The sequence below is a fragment of the Nyctereutes procyonoides genome, unplaced genomic scaffold, assembly GCF_905146905.1.
Source record: "Nyctereutes procyonoides isolate TBG_1078 unplaced genomic scaffold, NYPRO_anot_genome, whole genome shotgun sequence".
NCBI classification, from domain to species: Eukaryota; Metazoa; Chordata; class Mammalia; order Carnivora; family Canidae; genus Nyctereutes; species Nyctereutes procyonoides.
In genome coordinates, this window is record NW_026575125.1 from 117,421,082 (window position 1) to 117,437,117 (window position 16,036).

Consider the following 16,036-nt stretch of genomic DNA (forward strand, 5'->3'; position numbering starts at 1 on the left):
CTGTGAAAAAGTTGTTGGTAGTTTGAGGGGGATTACATTAAATGTGTAGATTGCTTTGTGTAGTATAGACATTTTCACAATATTTGTTATTCCAACCCATGAGCATGGAATGTCTATTTCTTTGCATTGTCTAGTTTTCACAGTATATGCCTTCCACACTCTGGTTAGATTTATTCCTAGGTGTCTGATTATTTTTGGTGCAATTGTAAATGGGATTGTTTTCTTTTTTTGGGGGGGGGATTGTTTTCTTAATGTCACTTTCTGCTGTTTCATTGTTAATGTATAGAAATTCAACAGATTTCTGCACATTGATTTTGTATCCTGTGGCTTTGCTGAAATCACTAATCAGTTCTTGTAGGTTTTAGCTGAAGTCTTTAGGGTTTTCTACATATAGTATCATGTCATCTACAAAGAGTGAAAATTTTACTTCTTACTGATTTGTATGCCTTTTTTTTTCTAATGCAGTGGCTAGGACTCCCAGTACTATGTTGAATAAAAGTGGTGAGTGGACACCCTTGTCTTATTCCTGACCTTAGGGGAAATTCTCTCAGTTTCTCCCCACTGAGGATGATATTAGCTGTGGGTTTTTCATATGTGGCTTTTATGATGTTGAGGTATGCTTCCCTCTGAAACTACTTTGTTGAGGGCTTTTATCATGAATGAATGTTGTACTTTGTGAAACTGATGTACTTTGCTACATCTGTTGAAATGATTGTGTGGTTTTTAACCCTTCATTGATGTGATGTATCACATTAATTCATTTGTGAATACAGAACCACCCTCAATACTGGGAATAAATCCCACTTGATTGTGATGATTTTTAAAAAATATATTGTTGGAATCTGGTTGCTAATATTTTGTATAGGAATTTTGCATCCATTTTTATGAGAGATATCGGCCTGTAGTTCTCTTCTTTTGTGGTATCAGGGTGATACTGGCCTCACAGAATGAATTTGGAAGCTTTCCTTGTATTTTTTAGAATTGTTTGAGAAGAATAGATATTAACTCTTACTTAAATGTTTGGTAGAATTTCCCTGTGAAGTTGTCTGGTCCTAGACTTTTGTTTGCTGGGTTGTTTTTTTGTTTTGGGGGGTGGTTTGACTACTGGTTCAATATACTTGTTGATAATTGGTCTGTTCAAATTTTCTATTTCTTCCTGGTTCAGTTTTGGTATATTATATATTTCTAGGAATTTATCCATTTTTTCTAGGTTGTCTAATTTGTTGACAAATAGCTTTTCATAATATTCTCTTATAATTGCTTGTATTTCTGTTGTGGTTATTATTTCTCCTTCATTTCTGAGTACTTCTCTCTCTTTTTGATTAATCTGGCTAGAGGTTTCTCAATTTTATTGATCTTTTCAAAGAACCAGTTCCTGGTTTCATTGATCTGTTCAATTTCTTTTTTAGTTTCTAGATCATTATTTCTGCTCTAATATTTATTATTTCATTCCTTCTGCTGGTTTTGGGTTTTGTTTGTTCTTTATCTAGCTCCTTTGGGAATAATGTTTAGCTGTTTATTTGAGATATTTCTTGCTTCTTTAGGTAGGCCTGTATTACTATAAATTCCCTCTTAGGACCACTTTTGCTGCATCCCAAAGGTTTTGGGCCATTGTGTTTTCATTTTCATTTGTTTCCACATACTTTTTTATTTTTTGTTTGGCCCATTCATTGTTTAGTAGCATGTTATTTAACCTCCATGAATTTTTACTTTTTTCCACATTTTTTCTTGTGGTTGATTTCCAGTTTCATAGCATTGTGGTCAGAAAACATGCATGGTATTACTTTGATTTTTTTTAAATTATTGTGACTTGTTTTATGGCCTAATGTGTGATCTATTCTGGAGAATGTTCCATGTGTACTTGAAAAGAATATGTATTTTGATCTTTTAGGATAGAATATTTTAAATATATGTTAAATCCATCTAGTCCAGTGTGTCATTCAAAACCACTGTTTCTTTATTGATTTTCTGCTTAGATGATCTGTCCATTGATATGTGTTGTTAAAGTCCTGTACCAATATTGAATTGCTATCAATTAGTTCCTTTTTGTTATTAACTGTTTTATGTATTTGGGTGCTCCCATGTTGGGTGAAAAAATATTTATAATTCTTATGTCATCTTGTTGGATTGTTCCCTTTATGATTACCTAGTGTCCTTCTGGGTGTCTTTTTATAGGCTTTGTTTTAAACTCTATATTGTCTGATCTAAGTATTGCTACTCCAGCTTTCTTTTGACATCCATTTCCATGATAAATGTTTCTCCATCTCCTCACTTTCAATCTACAGGTGTATTTTAAGTCTGAAATGAGTCTCTTATAGGCCACATATGGATTGGTCTTATTTTTTTATCTACTCTGACACCCTGTGTCTTTTGATTGGAGCATTTAGTCCATTTGCATTCAAAGTAATTACTGGTAGATATGTATTTATTACCATTTTGTTATTTGTTTTGTGTTTGTTGTAGCTTTATTCTTGTGTAGTTTTTTTCTCATCCTTTTTTCTATTTCTCACTTTCATGGTTTGTTGGTTTTCTTTAGTGATATACTTGAGTTCCTTTTTCTTTATTTTTTGCATTTATATTACTGTTTTTTGATTTGTGGTTACCATCTGGTTTATATATAACATCTGCATATAGCAGTCTATATTAAGCTGATGGTCATTTAATTTTAAATCCATTTTTTACTCTGCCCCCTCTTTGTTTCAGATATTTGATATCATATTTTAAATCTCTTTATTTTATGAATCCCTTGACTGATTTTTACTGATATACTTATTTTTACTGCTTTTGTGTTTTTTACTTTTCTTACTCCTAGTTATGGTCTTTCCTTTCCTGTCAAAGAATCCCCTTTAGTATTTCTTGTAGATGTGGCTTAGTTGTCATGAACTCCTTTACTTTTTTGTTTGTCTGAGAAACTCTATCTCTCCTTCTATTCTGAATGGTATCCTTGCTGCATAGAGTAATTTTGGCTTCAGATTTTTTTCCCTTTCAGCACTTTGAATATATCATACCACTCTCTTCTAGCCTGCACAGTTTCTGCTGAAAAATCAGCTTATTTCCTTATTGGGTTTCCTTTGTATGTAATTGTCTTCTTTACTCTTGTAATCTTTAAAATTCTTTATAATTTTTTTGGCATTTTATTACTATGTGGACCTCCTCAGGTTGAAATTGTTGGAGGATCCCTATGCCTCCTAAATTTTGACATCTGTTTCCCTCTCCAGATTCAGGAAGTTTTCAACCATTTCTCCAAACACATTTTCTGCCTCCCTTCATCTCTCTTTTCCTTCTGGGATCCCTATAATATCAATGTGATTATGGTTAATGGAGTCACTGAGTTCCCTAACTCTAGTCTCATGATGCTATATTTGTCTCTCATCTGTTCAGCTTTCCATTGCTCTATCCTTCAGGTCACTGATATGATCTTCTGCTTCCTGTAGCCTACTCTGTATTCCATCTATTGCATTTTTATTTGCATTTAAATAAATGTAATTACTATTATAAAATAGATGTGATTACTTTTATAAAATAGATGTAATTACTGTAATAAAAGTAATTACTTTGAATGTAAATGGACTAAATGCTCCAATCAAAAGACACAGGGTGTCAGAGTGGATAAAGAAAGAAGACCAATGCATATGTTGCCTATAAGAGACTCATTTCAGACTTAAAAGACACCTGTAGATTGAAAGTGAGGAGATGGAGAAACATTTATCATGGAAATGGATGTCAAAAGAAAGCTGGAGTAGCAATACTTATATCAGAGTTCTTCATCTCTGATATGTTATTTTTTTATCTCTGTTATGGGTCTCAGTGATGTCCTCCACTCTTTTCTAAAGTCCAATGAGTACCTTTTATGATCATTTCTTTAAATTCTCTATCAAGCATATTACTTATTTCAGTTTCAATTAGATACCTTGCTGTGATTTTGTTGTGTTCTTTCATTTGTGACAAATTCCTCGGTCTCTTCATTTTGTCTACTTCTCTGTATCTGTTTCTCTGTGTTAGGAAAGTCAGCTACATCTTTGCTCTTGTAAGTAGTGGCTTTATGAAGAAGAGGTTTTGTAGTGCCCTGCAGTGCAGTGTGCCCTGTTCATCAGAACCTGGCACTTCAGGGCAGTATCCTATGTGTGTTACTTATGTCCTGCTATTGTGTGTGTGTGTGTGTGTAGCTTTCCCTTTCAGTCCAGACTCTACACTGGCTCTCTGCCCATTGTCAGCTTTGCTTGCACTCTGTAGTGTGAGACCCATACAGGCTAGCTCTGAGGCAGAGCATGACCATAAGAGGGCTGGGGAGTGGAGTGTTGGTGTTAACAAAATTTGCATTGAGCTGTTAGTCCTAGGCTAATTCCTCAAATCATGGTGGTAGCCCGGGGTGTGGCATGCAACAGCAGAGGTGGTCAGGGGTACAAGGTAACTATGCACTCAGCCACTGGTCAAGGCACACATGTGGCATTAACAAAATTTTCACTGAGACACTAGTCCTAGGCAGGATCCCTAAGTATAGTCGCCATATGGGTGGAACACAGGAAGGCAGCAGCTGGGCAGGACATGTGTTGTATTAACAAAGCTTATACTAGGTCCAGGGCAGAGGCCAGCAGGTCTGGAGTCAGACAATCCTCAGGAAAACTCATGGGTGGGACACACTGCTAACAGGTTAGGTAGCAAGTGTCTGCGTGGTACCACCTGTCATAGGTGGCTCTGAGTTTATGATGGGGGTAGGGAGGAAAATGGCAGCTGCCAGCTCCTTTGTTCCCAGAGAAGTCTCCCAATAAAATCCACAACAGTATAAACAGATCTCCCTCCAGTTGTGCAAGCTGTTACTTCTATGTTGCCTTTCCTGAATCTGTTGTCTCTTTAAGAGCAGGGACCTGGCTATCACTCATCCTCCCAGCTTACCTAGCCCTGAGTCAGGTGACTTTTAAAGCTGCAGGCTCCAAGTCCTGCTGGTTATACAAATTCATGGAATTCAGTCCCTCTGGTTTTCAAGGCCAGATGTTACTGGGATTCATTTTCCCTTTGTGGGCTGCCTTGTCCTTTCTCCTTTCCATGACTGCTGTTCCTTCCCTTCTGTGGGCAGCTCCACACTACATGTTCTGCCCTTCCTAACCTCTCTGATGCACTTCTCTACATTTAGTTGTGGAATTTGTTCTACCAGTCTTTGGATCACTCTCAGGTTTATTGACTTAGATGTGATATCTAGTTGTAAACATGGGAAGGGGTGAGCTTAGGGTCCTCCTACTCCACCATCTTGTACCCCTCTACCAAAGAGCTTCAGAAAATATAAAATATAAATACTTTTGATAAATAAATGATTGACTATATCCTCATGAAAGAACTATTAAAACAAGTTCTTTATGTAGTTGAAAACTAAAACAGCAGGAAGATGGAAGTAGAAATAGCGAGCACCAAGTATTAACTAACATATGGTTAAATTAAACAAATAATGGCTCTCTACAAATAATAATAAGGACTATAAAAACTAGGTGGAATAAATAACTTGAGTAAACCTAATGGAAGGAGGGAGTAGGGATATGTTGATTAATGCATTATTGTATTACTTGGGAGGAGGGTGGAGATATTAAACTTTAGGTCAAGTATGTATGTTAATGTTTAAAGAAACCACTAAAGAATGTACCAGAAATAAAATATAAAGCTTATAAAGTAGTAGAGAAAAGCAATTGGCGATATAGAAAATGCTTCAATCTATAGAAAACAAGTAAAAATAATCCATGGAAAAATATGGGGAAAAGAAGCCATAAGATAGTAGAAACAAACTTACTGTACTCTAAGGATAAATAAACAGTATAGCCACATGCTATGTATATACAAGAGTCACCCCTAAAGAAACCTAAAAACACAGGTTGAAAGTAAGTAATAGAAACATATATATGAGCAAATACTATCAAAATAATGTGGTAGAATTATAAAGTACACAGTGGACTGTAAGACAAACATTTTTCTTTGGGATAAAATATCATTACATTAAAAAGCAAAGTATCTTCAGTGGAAAAATAACAATTCTAAATATTTATGTATAAGATAACATAGACTTAAAATACATAAAGCAAATTTGAATTACAAGGAGAATGTGACAAACCCATAGATTCTCAATAAATGAACAATCAGAACAACAATTTGCATGATTAAAATATGCAAACAATCCATTGACAAGATGAGCTAAGGGATATATATACATATATGTATATATATGCAGATATCTATCAATCTATCTCTATATAGATATGTATCTGTATATATATATATTTTCATATCTGTATATATATATAGACTTATCCACCTGACACTTAGTAAAAATACATTTTTTAACCAAAAATAAGTGATCATGTGCTAAGTCATAAAGCAAATCTCAAGACACAAAAATATTTCATAACCTTCAAGCCATCCTTTTTCAATATGAGGCATTGGATTAGAAATTAATAACAAAGTTTTATATGTAAAAATTGAAAATCCTCCTATAAAGATTTCAAGAAGCAAAGAAAAATCATAAAGGATATTAGAAAATACTTAGTACTGAACAACAGTAAAGATGCTTATAAAATATGAAATCTTGTAGTGGGACACTCAAGTGGTACTTGGAAGGAAATTGATAGCTGTAAAGAAGCCTTAAAGATTGCCTTAAAAAAGTAAAAGCCTAAAGCTAATCTCCCTCAAGAAACCAGAAGGACCACAGAGTACCCAAGTAAAGTAAAGAAAAAGATAACTGACGTTTGTGTGGAAGGCAGGGGTACAGCAGGGGTAGGAGCATCTCTGATTTCTGCCCCTGTTCCCCAACCTCCAACCATCCATGGGCACCCTGGAGCCACCCTGCTGCCTCCACCCCCTCCCACTGCTCACGATGTGTGTGTTAGTCCCCTCACTGTGTGCTCCTCCATGTGGCCCAATAGATGGTGGAGATCTGATGAGCTTCTAATAAAAAAAAAGAAAAGAAAGTAAATATGGATGGACAGGAGAGAGAGGGAAGGAAGAATAAAAGAAAAAAAATGACCCAGACAAATGCAAAAAGTGGTGAAACAAAAAACAAAAATAAATAATACATGTGAGTGATGAAAAAAACCCCAAACAGGTTACTTTGGCAACACTAACAATATAGAAAACTTCTGATAAATTTAATAAAGAAAAAGAGATAAAATGGGGAGAGCACATGGGGTTAGGGGTAAGAATACAGATTAAATAAGATTTGCAAAAAATGTTAATTTTTGAACTGAGCAATTGCATTAAATTATTGTGTGTATATGTGTATTATATATATAATCACTACCATCCTATAGATAATAGGGTGACAAGAGTATAGACAAGGAAATCAGTTAAGGGATTTTTACAGTTGGATATGCTAGAGGCAAGGGTGGCCTGAACCAGAGTACTACCAGTTAAGGTAATGAGAAGTAGTTTAAGCTGGGAACTCCTATGAACACAGATACAAACAACCATGAATAAAATAATAGTTAAAATCAATACATGTATTCAAAAATCATTATCAAGTTTGATTCTTTCAAGGAATGTAAAAGATGACCTAACATCAGAGAAACCTATTAATGTAATTAACTGCATTAATAGATTAAAGGAGAAAAATCATGCAATCATCTTAATAGGGAACAAAAGAGAAGTTGCAAAATTTCATATATAACACACACATACACACCTTAAAAAACTAAGAACAGATGTAGAGTAGATCTATCTATCATATTTATTACTGTTTACTGTCATTTGGCCCTTCTAGAATATCTTATAGAAATTCCCATGACTTCTGCTCTCCTAAATTAGGAGTCAAAACATCCTTTCTCATTCATTTGGGGAATATAAATAATAGTGAAAGGGAACATAAGGGAAGGGAGAAGAAATGTGTGGGAAATATCAGAAAGGGAAACAGAACATAAAGACTCCTAACTCTGGGAAATGAACTAGGGGTGATGGAAGGGGAGGAGGGCGGGGGGTGGGGGTGAATGGGTGATGGGCACTGAGGGGGGCACTTGACAGGATGAGCACTGGGTATTATTCTGTATGTTGGTAAATTGAACACCAATAAAAAATAAATTTATTATTAAAAAAAGGAGTCAAAACTTAAATTACCAATTTTTGATCTAGAATCAGATTAGTGACCTAAGAAATAGCAATCACACAAACATACAAACTCAAGTACATGCACACACACATGCATGTACACATGCATCCCACAGGAAACTTCAGAAATGTCAACAAGAAATAGGATCTGCATGGAGTTTCTACTTTTGCTGTGGGGTAGTGCAGGTGGTGGCAAAGGCACCTTGTTTTTAGTGGCCAATATGGCCACTAAACACATAAAAGAGTGCTTAACTTCAAAGGTAATCAGGAAAATTCCACTAATATCAATTAGACACCATTTCATGCTCATCTGAATGGCAAAAAAACTATAATAATAGAAAGTTAGCAAAAGTGCAGTGAAATGGACCATACAATGCCAGTGGGATTATAAATTGGCACAGCCCATCAAGTGAGTAATTTGGTCCTATCTGAAGAAAGTTAAAAATGTACAAATAAAAAATGTTATCTGCAGGTACATACCCTACAGAAACTCAAACATATTCTCAAGAAGATGTATACAAGAATGTTTGTTGTTATCAGTGTTCGTAATAGGAAAAATTTGGAAAGAGTCTAAATGCACATTGTCACAAGAATTGGACAAATGTATAAATAAAAAATATGCATACACTGGAATAGTCTATAGCAGTTAAAATAAATCAATCAGAGTTAAATGCATCAGAAAGAAATGCTTCCAATACATGGTTGAAAAAATGAATTGGCACTTGGCGGGATGAGCACTGGGTGTTATGCTATATGTTGGCAAATTGAACTCCAATAAAAAAAAGGAAAAAAAAGAAAAACTGAATTGTAAAATAATACAGAAGCTATGATGCACTTTACAGTTTGAAATATATTTATAGTTTGAAAGCATGAAAACCACTTTGTGTCATTTATTATATTTGTCACTGCATGTGATATATACATCTTTAGTTTTAAGTCTATAATATGTGTGGAAATTACCAAAAAAAAAAAGAAAAGAAAATTCATTGTTTTAATTAGTTCTAGTTGGGGGAGAGGAGAAAACTGGGATCAGGAGAAGGTATACAAGGGACTTCATCTGTATCAGTAAAGATTTTTTCTTATGAGAAAAAATATGGCAAGATTTTTAAGATTTAAAAAGTTGAGTGATGAGTACCTATTTTTTAATATATTATTTTCTGTACAGTCAGAACTACTGGGGAAAATCAGATAGTGATTATTTGCTCCATAAGTATCCAATGACCTTTGACCAAAAGCAATCAATTTTGAACTGACCATTCTAGCAATGTAATCAATTCCTTCCTTGCAAATTGAATCATATACTTTCCAAAAATGGTGGCCTCCAAATTGACAAATAAATTTCATTGTTTTGTGAGGCACTGAAATAAAATATTCCAGATAATAAGGCTGGCTAAATCTGCCTCCTGGGAAAGGTACTACACTAGGCAAAGATGGTATGTACCACTTGGGGGGAAATTTCTGGTTTGGTGTTAGACCCTGAATGTCTTCAATTCTTTAAAACTGTGCAGTATATCAAAGCAGCCTGCCAGAAAGGGACTACAAGGCTGATTTAACTTTAGCAGAGTCTGGAGCCAAGATACTTGACAACTGCATTACAGTGAAGGCATTGTTAGTGCCTCATAGGCAGGACACTGCCCCCCCCGCCCTTATTTTGACTATCTAGTCTTCTCTTTGTTCTTTGCCTTCTTACCATCATTCTGAATTTGGAAGAATCATAGTCCACCTGCCCCTTTCAGTTGCATTTAATCCTTGAAATAGTCTTATTAGCATTGTTTCTGTGTCCTGCCTATTTTACATAAAAGTAGCTCAGAAGATTCCTGGTCATGGACTCCTAGGCAAAACCCCACAGACATGGACTCCTTTCTATACTGTACCTAGAAACATGGTATCCTATAGAATAAAAGGAAACTGACAGTCCAACAGGCTTTCAAAATAGATAAAGGCCCCCTTTCATTCTGTGCCTGAGACTACCAATAAGTGAGGGCTTGAAGTGAATATTGCCACTTTTCCAGTGCTAGGTGGGAAACAATAATTTCATGGCCACTGCCACCAAGAAAGAGGTCCCTTACTACTACTCTCTTTTTAATCAACATCATTTTTTTCCTCTATGGTCTTTGATACTCTGGTAACTTTGCATGATTTTCACAAGAAGTCACATCAAAATGTATGCCATCTGTATCAAGTATTATATCTTTCATGAATTCATATTTCCCAAGCCTCTATTTTTTTTTTTTCATTATTCTATATGATTAGTTCTCTTATTGTATTGTACTTGCTTCATTACCCAGCTGTCCACTGTATACTCTAGGAAGTTTCTCTGTTGGCAAGCAGCAGCTGGCACTTGTTACCTAGCAGGTATCTAAAGAGTTAAAGTATCCCTGGGAAAAGACTGAAATTGACAATACATAGAATTGGCATCTTAAGTTTCCCAGTTATTCTTGTTCTGACTCTACTAACACTACTCTTTGTCCTCTTTATTTGCTCACTAGTTTTATCAGTATATTCAGATAAATACTCATTAAATACATAATTCAGGACGCCGGGTCCCTGAACCTGTGGCATGTCAGAACCTGGGGCCTTAGGATAAGATTTAGAATAGTTTTTTTTTTTCAGAAGATTTATTTTATTTTATTTTATTTTATTTTATTTTATTTATTTATTTATTTATTTATTTATTTATTTATTTATTAGAGACACACAGAGAGAAAGAGGTAGAGACACAGACAGAGAGAGAAGTAGGCTCCATGCAGGAGCCTGATGTGGGCTCGATCCCAGGATGCCAGATCATGTCATGGGCCGAAGGCAGGCACTCAACCTCTGAGCCACCCAGGCGTCCCTCAGAAGATGTTTTGGAGCAGGAGAGCATCCAAAGTTTTTTCTCAGCTGTTAGCTTTCTTTTTTCCCCAGCTTTATTGAGATACAATTGTCAACTAAAAATTGTATTTAGGTTGTACAATGTGATTTCTAAAGGTGTATAATGTGATCATTTAATATATGTATACATTATAAAATGATTATCACAATCAAATTAACACATCTATCACCTGTGTGTGTGTGTGTGTTTGTATGTGTGGTAAGAACACTTAAGGTCTCTCAGAAAATATCAACTGTCACCTTTCTACCTTCCTTTTCAATCACTGACCATATGCATAGCATTCCGTTTTTAAGTCAGTATCCCACTTTCTCTACATTCTAATTCAAAGGATCTTGGGAAACCAGGGAAAATTTCCACTTGCCAAGAGACATTGCTCACTGGTAAGGAATGGACATACCCAATTTGAGAGAGAAGTGGCAATGAAACTGCATTTTCACTAAATCTTTTGCAGTCTTCCCCTCATTGCCACTATACTGTCTTCCCATACATGGATTGAGAAAATGGTGTAAATTCTTCTGAAAATAGAAAGTAATAGAAGGTCATATGGCCTTAGATAATTCAAATTGGGATTGTATCCCTTATTCTGTTTCTCTCCTTGAAGACCATAGGTACAGGATTGATATTACTGCTGAGGAGCAGCATGTATTTTTTTTTTTTTTACCATCAAGCTTTATTTGTTAAAATGGTTAACACAAAGCTTTCGTTTGTGATGCCTGTAAAATTCCCATTGTAGTTTCCAATTTATATCTTGTACTCTTTAATACATTTTCATTCTCTGACTTTTCCCTTAGAAATATCTACTATTGTTTGCTTTTGTCTCTGCCTAATTCCCTATTGTCACAGTTCCTTACATTAAAAAAATGGAGCAGCCACCAAAATCAGTAGCCCAAAGCTTGGAGCCATCAATCATTGACTCATTACTCTTGCTACTCCATAGTGTCTTCTAAATAAAGCTACTTTTACTCTTTGCACAACTTGCTATTAATGTTTCATATCATTTCAATGAACATTTACAAAGAATCTGTATCAGGTTCTATGCTAGGTACTAGAGACACAGAAATATACCTGACATGTTCTCCACCTTTGAAGGACTTTCAGTCAAGTGAAAGAACACAGTCATAATTTTCCCCTCAAATTTAATTTGTTCCATCTCATTTATCCTTGCATTTAACAAATAGTTGAGAGTCTACCAAGTGCCAAACATTCATTAGGTATTGGTAGTACAGGATTAACAAAATAGGTATGGCCCTCATGGAGCTTTTTGTCAAACTCAGGATCTATGTCTGTGGGGATTGGTGTTTGAGTAAGGAATATATGGCTGCAAAGGGTTTGGGTGATACTAGTTCAATGCTCAAATTGGCACCACAATTCTTCCTCTTTATGAACAAGAAACTTGTCTCTATTTCCTTAGGAAAGTATTCTGGACCAAAATTCCATTTGGCTATTAGTGAGTCAAGAACACAGCCAGCTCTTGTTTTCATCTACTCACCCAAGCAGTCTGTAGTCTCAGGGGAGTGTGGGTTATTGCTTCAGCTAGTTGCTAAAGTCAGACAACTTTCTGATGCTTCACCCAAAGTCATCCCTGACCCAGGGTCAATTGCCACAGTATACGAAGTACAGAAGAAGAAATTTTTAAAAGCACCATTAATGTGTTTCCCAGCCAGAGTGATCATAGCTATTCTACCTTGTAACAAGATGGAAGTGCAGCTAAAAATAACCTGAAATTTATTTGATCAAATCTGCCCTTCCTATCAGGAAAGCCATTCTATTGCTTCTACTTAACCATAAGGGGGAAAAAAAGCAAATAATAAAGTAGAATATGAAACTTCAAGATATAGAAAATCTGGAGTGTTTGAAATGTCTCCAGGGCCTCTGCATTCCTATGTGTGCCTACTTGGGTGGGGAAGGAGCAAGGAGAGGAGCTGGTTTGGGTAAGGACTACATGTGTGTTTCTGTAGTATTCCTGGATTTAGGTATCTGTTTGCACACATGTGTTCATGAAGTACCTGGGATAGCATCTGGACTCTTTTTATTCTGTATGTATTTTCTTGTGTGCATGTATATTTTTCTAAATGTATTTGTTGATGTTAGTGCATGAGTGAGAGTAAAGGAGAGTATGTGAGTGTAAGCGTATATGTGTTCAAAGAGTAGCTACAGTAACTGTCTTGTAAAAATCCTAATCCATCAGTAGTTCCCAGCAATACAAAGAGAGAGCTGCATATCCCTGGTGAATCTGATTATCTCCAGTGCCCTATAAGCTCTCTAAATATAGGGATCCTTAGAGCCCCAAATGCAAAGTTAGACTTCGGAGGAGTACTTGTTGAATGACCAACTGACAATATTTTTAACACATGCCTGGATCTGAAACTGTGGGCATTAGTAGTCAAGTTGAGACCTGGAGCAGTTGAGAGGGAGCAATCTAGACACACAGGCTTTCCTGATGCCCCTATGAAAGACCTGTCTCCTCCACCCCTCGTACATCAAACATGCCCCTTACTGAGCTCTCCCTATGTGTCAAGTACTCTATTAAGTATCAGGGAAGCCATGAGGACTTGGTACTTGCCCTTAAGGAGTATACAGGGAATCTGTTATATCTCAGTATCCTATTTGTTCCACACTTAAAAGACAAAGTACAGGCGTTGCCTCACAACCACTCATGACTCCCTCTGCTGAAAACTAGTCTTCTTGTCCAACTGACATGTAGACCTTGCCTGATTGAAGAAAGAGCCATGTAAAGTCAACATACCTAAACCAACGCTCAGCATCCAATCTTTTCCCCCCTGCAGTCCATCCTGTACAGACTGATACGTCGTTCTCAATCATTCTAAAACAATACATGTATATTTTGACTGCCCTACTTGAATACACTCAATCATTTTATATTACCTACAGGTAGACTCTATCACATTCCTATACAACTGTTTATATTTACCCAAAAGGTCTAAAGAAGCCTTATCCTCTGCTAAGTAGTAGTCCCAATGAAGATACACAGAAAAAAAATTAAGTAATGAACATAGACATTTCATATTTTTGGACACTTCATATTCTTTAAACATTTTCTGATTTTAAGATTTTTATTTTCCATACAAAGTCACTCACTCAACAAAAATTCTTTGAGCATCTATTAACTGCCAGGCATAGTGAGTTCTTTGTTTGCTTACATGATCATTATTCAATCAAATATCTGATATTTAGTAGGTATTGATCAGGTGGCCCATTAGGATGGGGTCTCCTGCCTCAACTTTCCACTGCATTCTTTGCTTTGACAACAAGAGGTAATGGAAGAAGTCCTTGAAGATGGCTCATGAGTTTCCCCTTACTAGCTCTGCTGTGCCATGTTCTATTCCTTGACTCTACTCTGAAGCTTTCCCCTGCTCACATCTGTAGAAGGACGAATTTCCAGAAGTGATTTTGACTCTTTCTCTAAATATTTTGCATCACCATGGTCAGACTATTACCCCAGTGAATGGGGCCTGTTCACAAGGAGCAGACTTCTTGGATGATACCACAGGTTGCTTGACTCTTTGAAAGTCCCCACCACAATGTTCTCCTCACATGACTTATCTCTGTAAATATGTGTGTAGTGCTGACAAAATGAGAAGACAGGGAAAGTTTAATTGAGGATAGGGATACAAGCTGAACTTTGAAAGATGTGTTGTGGAAAGAAAGGGTATTCCTTTTTTTTTTTTTTAAGAAAGGGTATTCCTGATGAAGGTATATGCTTTATATGTGAGTGGGTAGGGAGAGCAGGGAAAAAGACGAATTTCGCGAAATGTAGGATAGTGAGGATAGGGAATTCATGTGAGAGAAGGCTTCTCCCTAGAACATAGCTATAAACTCCAATTTGTTTTCTTTGATCTGTTGCATCATCTTTCACTTTTACCTTTGCAGGAATTATACTTACCATGTCAGTGTCTGACACGGGGCCAAAACTGGTCACATAGATATCAGTCTTCACTTCAGTCACCGCATCTAGGCCAAAGAAAGCAGAAAAGCAGAGTGTCATGAAAATCAGTTCCCTAAGCTCAGAAAGAGTCCATTGCAGTATTCCAAATGACAGCTAACTTGCTACTTCTGAGAAAGGGTACTTGACATATGATGGAAAACCTCTGACCTGTACTATTTCTTCACATTATGTGCTAGGTACAGGTACAAAGTTTATCCCTTTAGATATCATTGAGAATGACAACAGAATCCCCAAGCTCCAAAGTTTAAGAAAAGCCCTGAGAGATCATTGGCATTCATATGTGCTGGACCCTCATATCCAGATTACTCTTACCTGTGGTAGGTTACAAATGTTCTAATATCCAACTTTAATACTTCCAGAAACATAGAATGTTTGCACCCCCACTCCCCTGCCCACTTAACATAGGGAGAGGCTATGTGACTATTTTTGGTTGTGGGAGGAAGTTATATGTGTCCTTCTCTGGCTGGAACAATTAATATCCAATGCAAGACCCTTCCTGCCATGGCCATGATGGAAACATATCGTTATAGAGCTACCATAAGATTGAAACAGCCTGGAATGATGAGCTAACACATAAAGGATAACTGCCCTGGAAAGTTGCCTGGGTCCATAACAGACTTTGCATGAATGAGAAATAAACTTTCATTGGGTTAGGTGACTGAGAGTTAAAAATGACTGATATTACCTGATACATTCTCTTTGCATTTATTTTTCTTTATTGTACTATTTACTTGGCTACCTCCCCCAACTTACCCAAAAGCTCCTGTATGGCAGTGTCCCTGTTTTGTTATCTCTGTATTCTCAGTACATTAAAAAGGAGCCTATTACTTAGATGGTACTCACTGAACATTTTTGGTATAAATGAATGAATCTCACATATTTGACAAGTTGGAAAATGATACTCAGAGAAGTGAAGTGATTTCATTGCTAAATTTCTCTCTCTTCCTGTTTCAGCCAGCCCTGTTTACCCCATTGTAGCTCAAACTAGTCCACATACTCCAGCATTCCTAAAATAGAACACAGGGCAGCCTATTCCAGCCTACAAAATACCTCATCATTATATTAAATTCAAATAAATCCCACTTTGGCCCAGCACACCAAACCCCAGTAGAGTACAC

General features: G+C 36.3%; 1 protein-coding gene across 4 annotated transcripts in view; it reads right to left on the reverse strand.

Moving 5' to 3' along the window:
• The window catches only part of GABRA3 (gamma-aminobutyric acid type A receptor subunit alpha3), a 323,693-nt gene that overhangs the window by 103,456 nt on the left and 204,201 nt on the right, over window positions 1-16,036 (reverse strand). For all 4 annotated transcript variants that reach the window (XM_055338646.1, XM_055338645.1, XM_055338644.1 and 1 more), the window contains exon 4: window positions 14,856-14,923. In XM_055338646.1, the coding sequence (XP_055194621.1) occupies window positions 14,856-14,923 (68 nt within the window). The remainder of the gene's footprint in view (window positions 1-14,855; window positions 14,924-16,036) is intronic.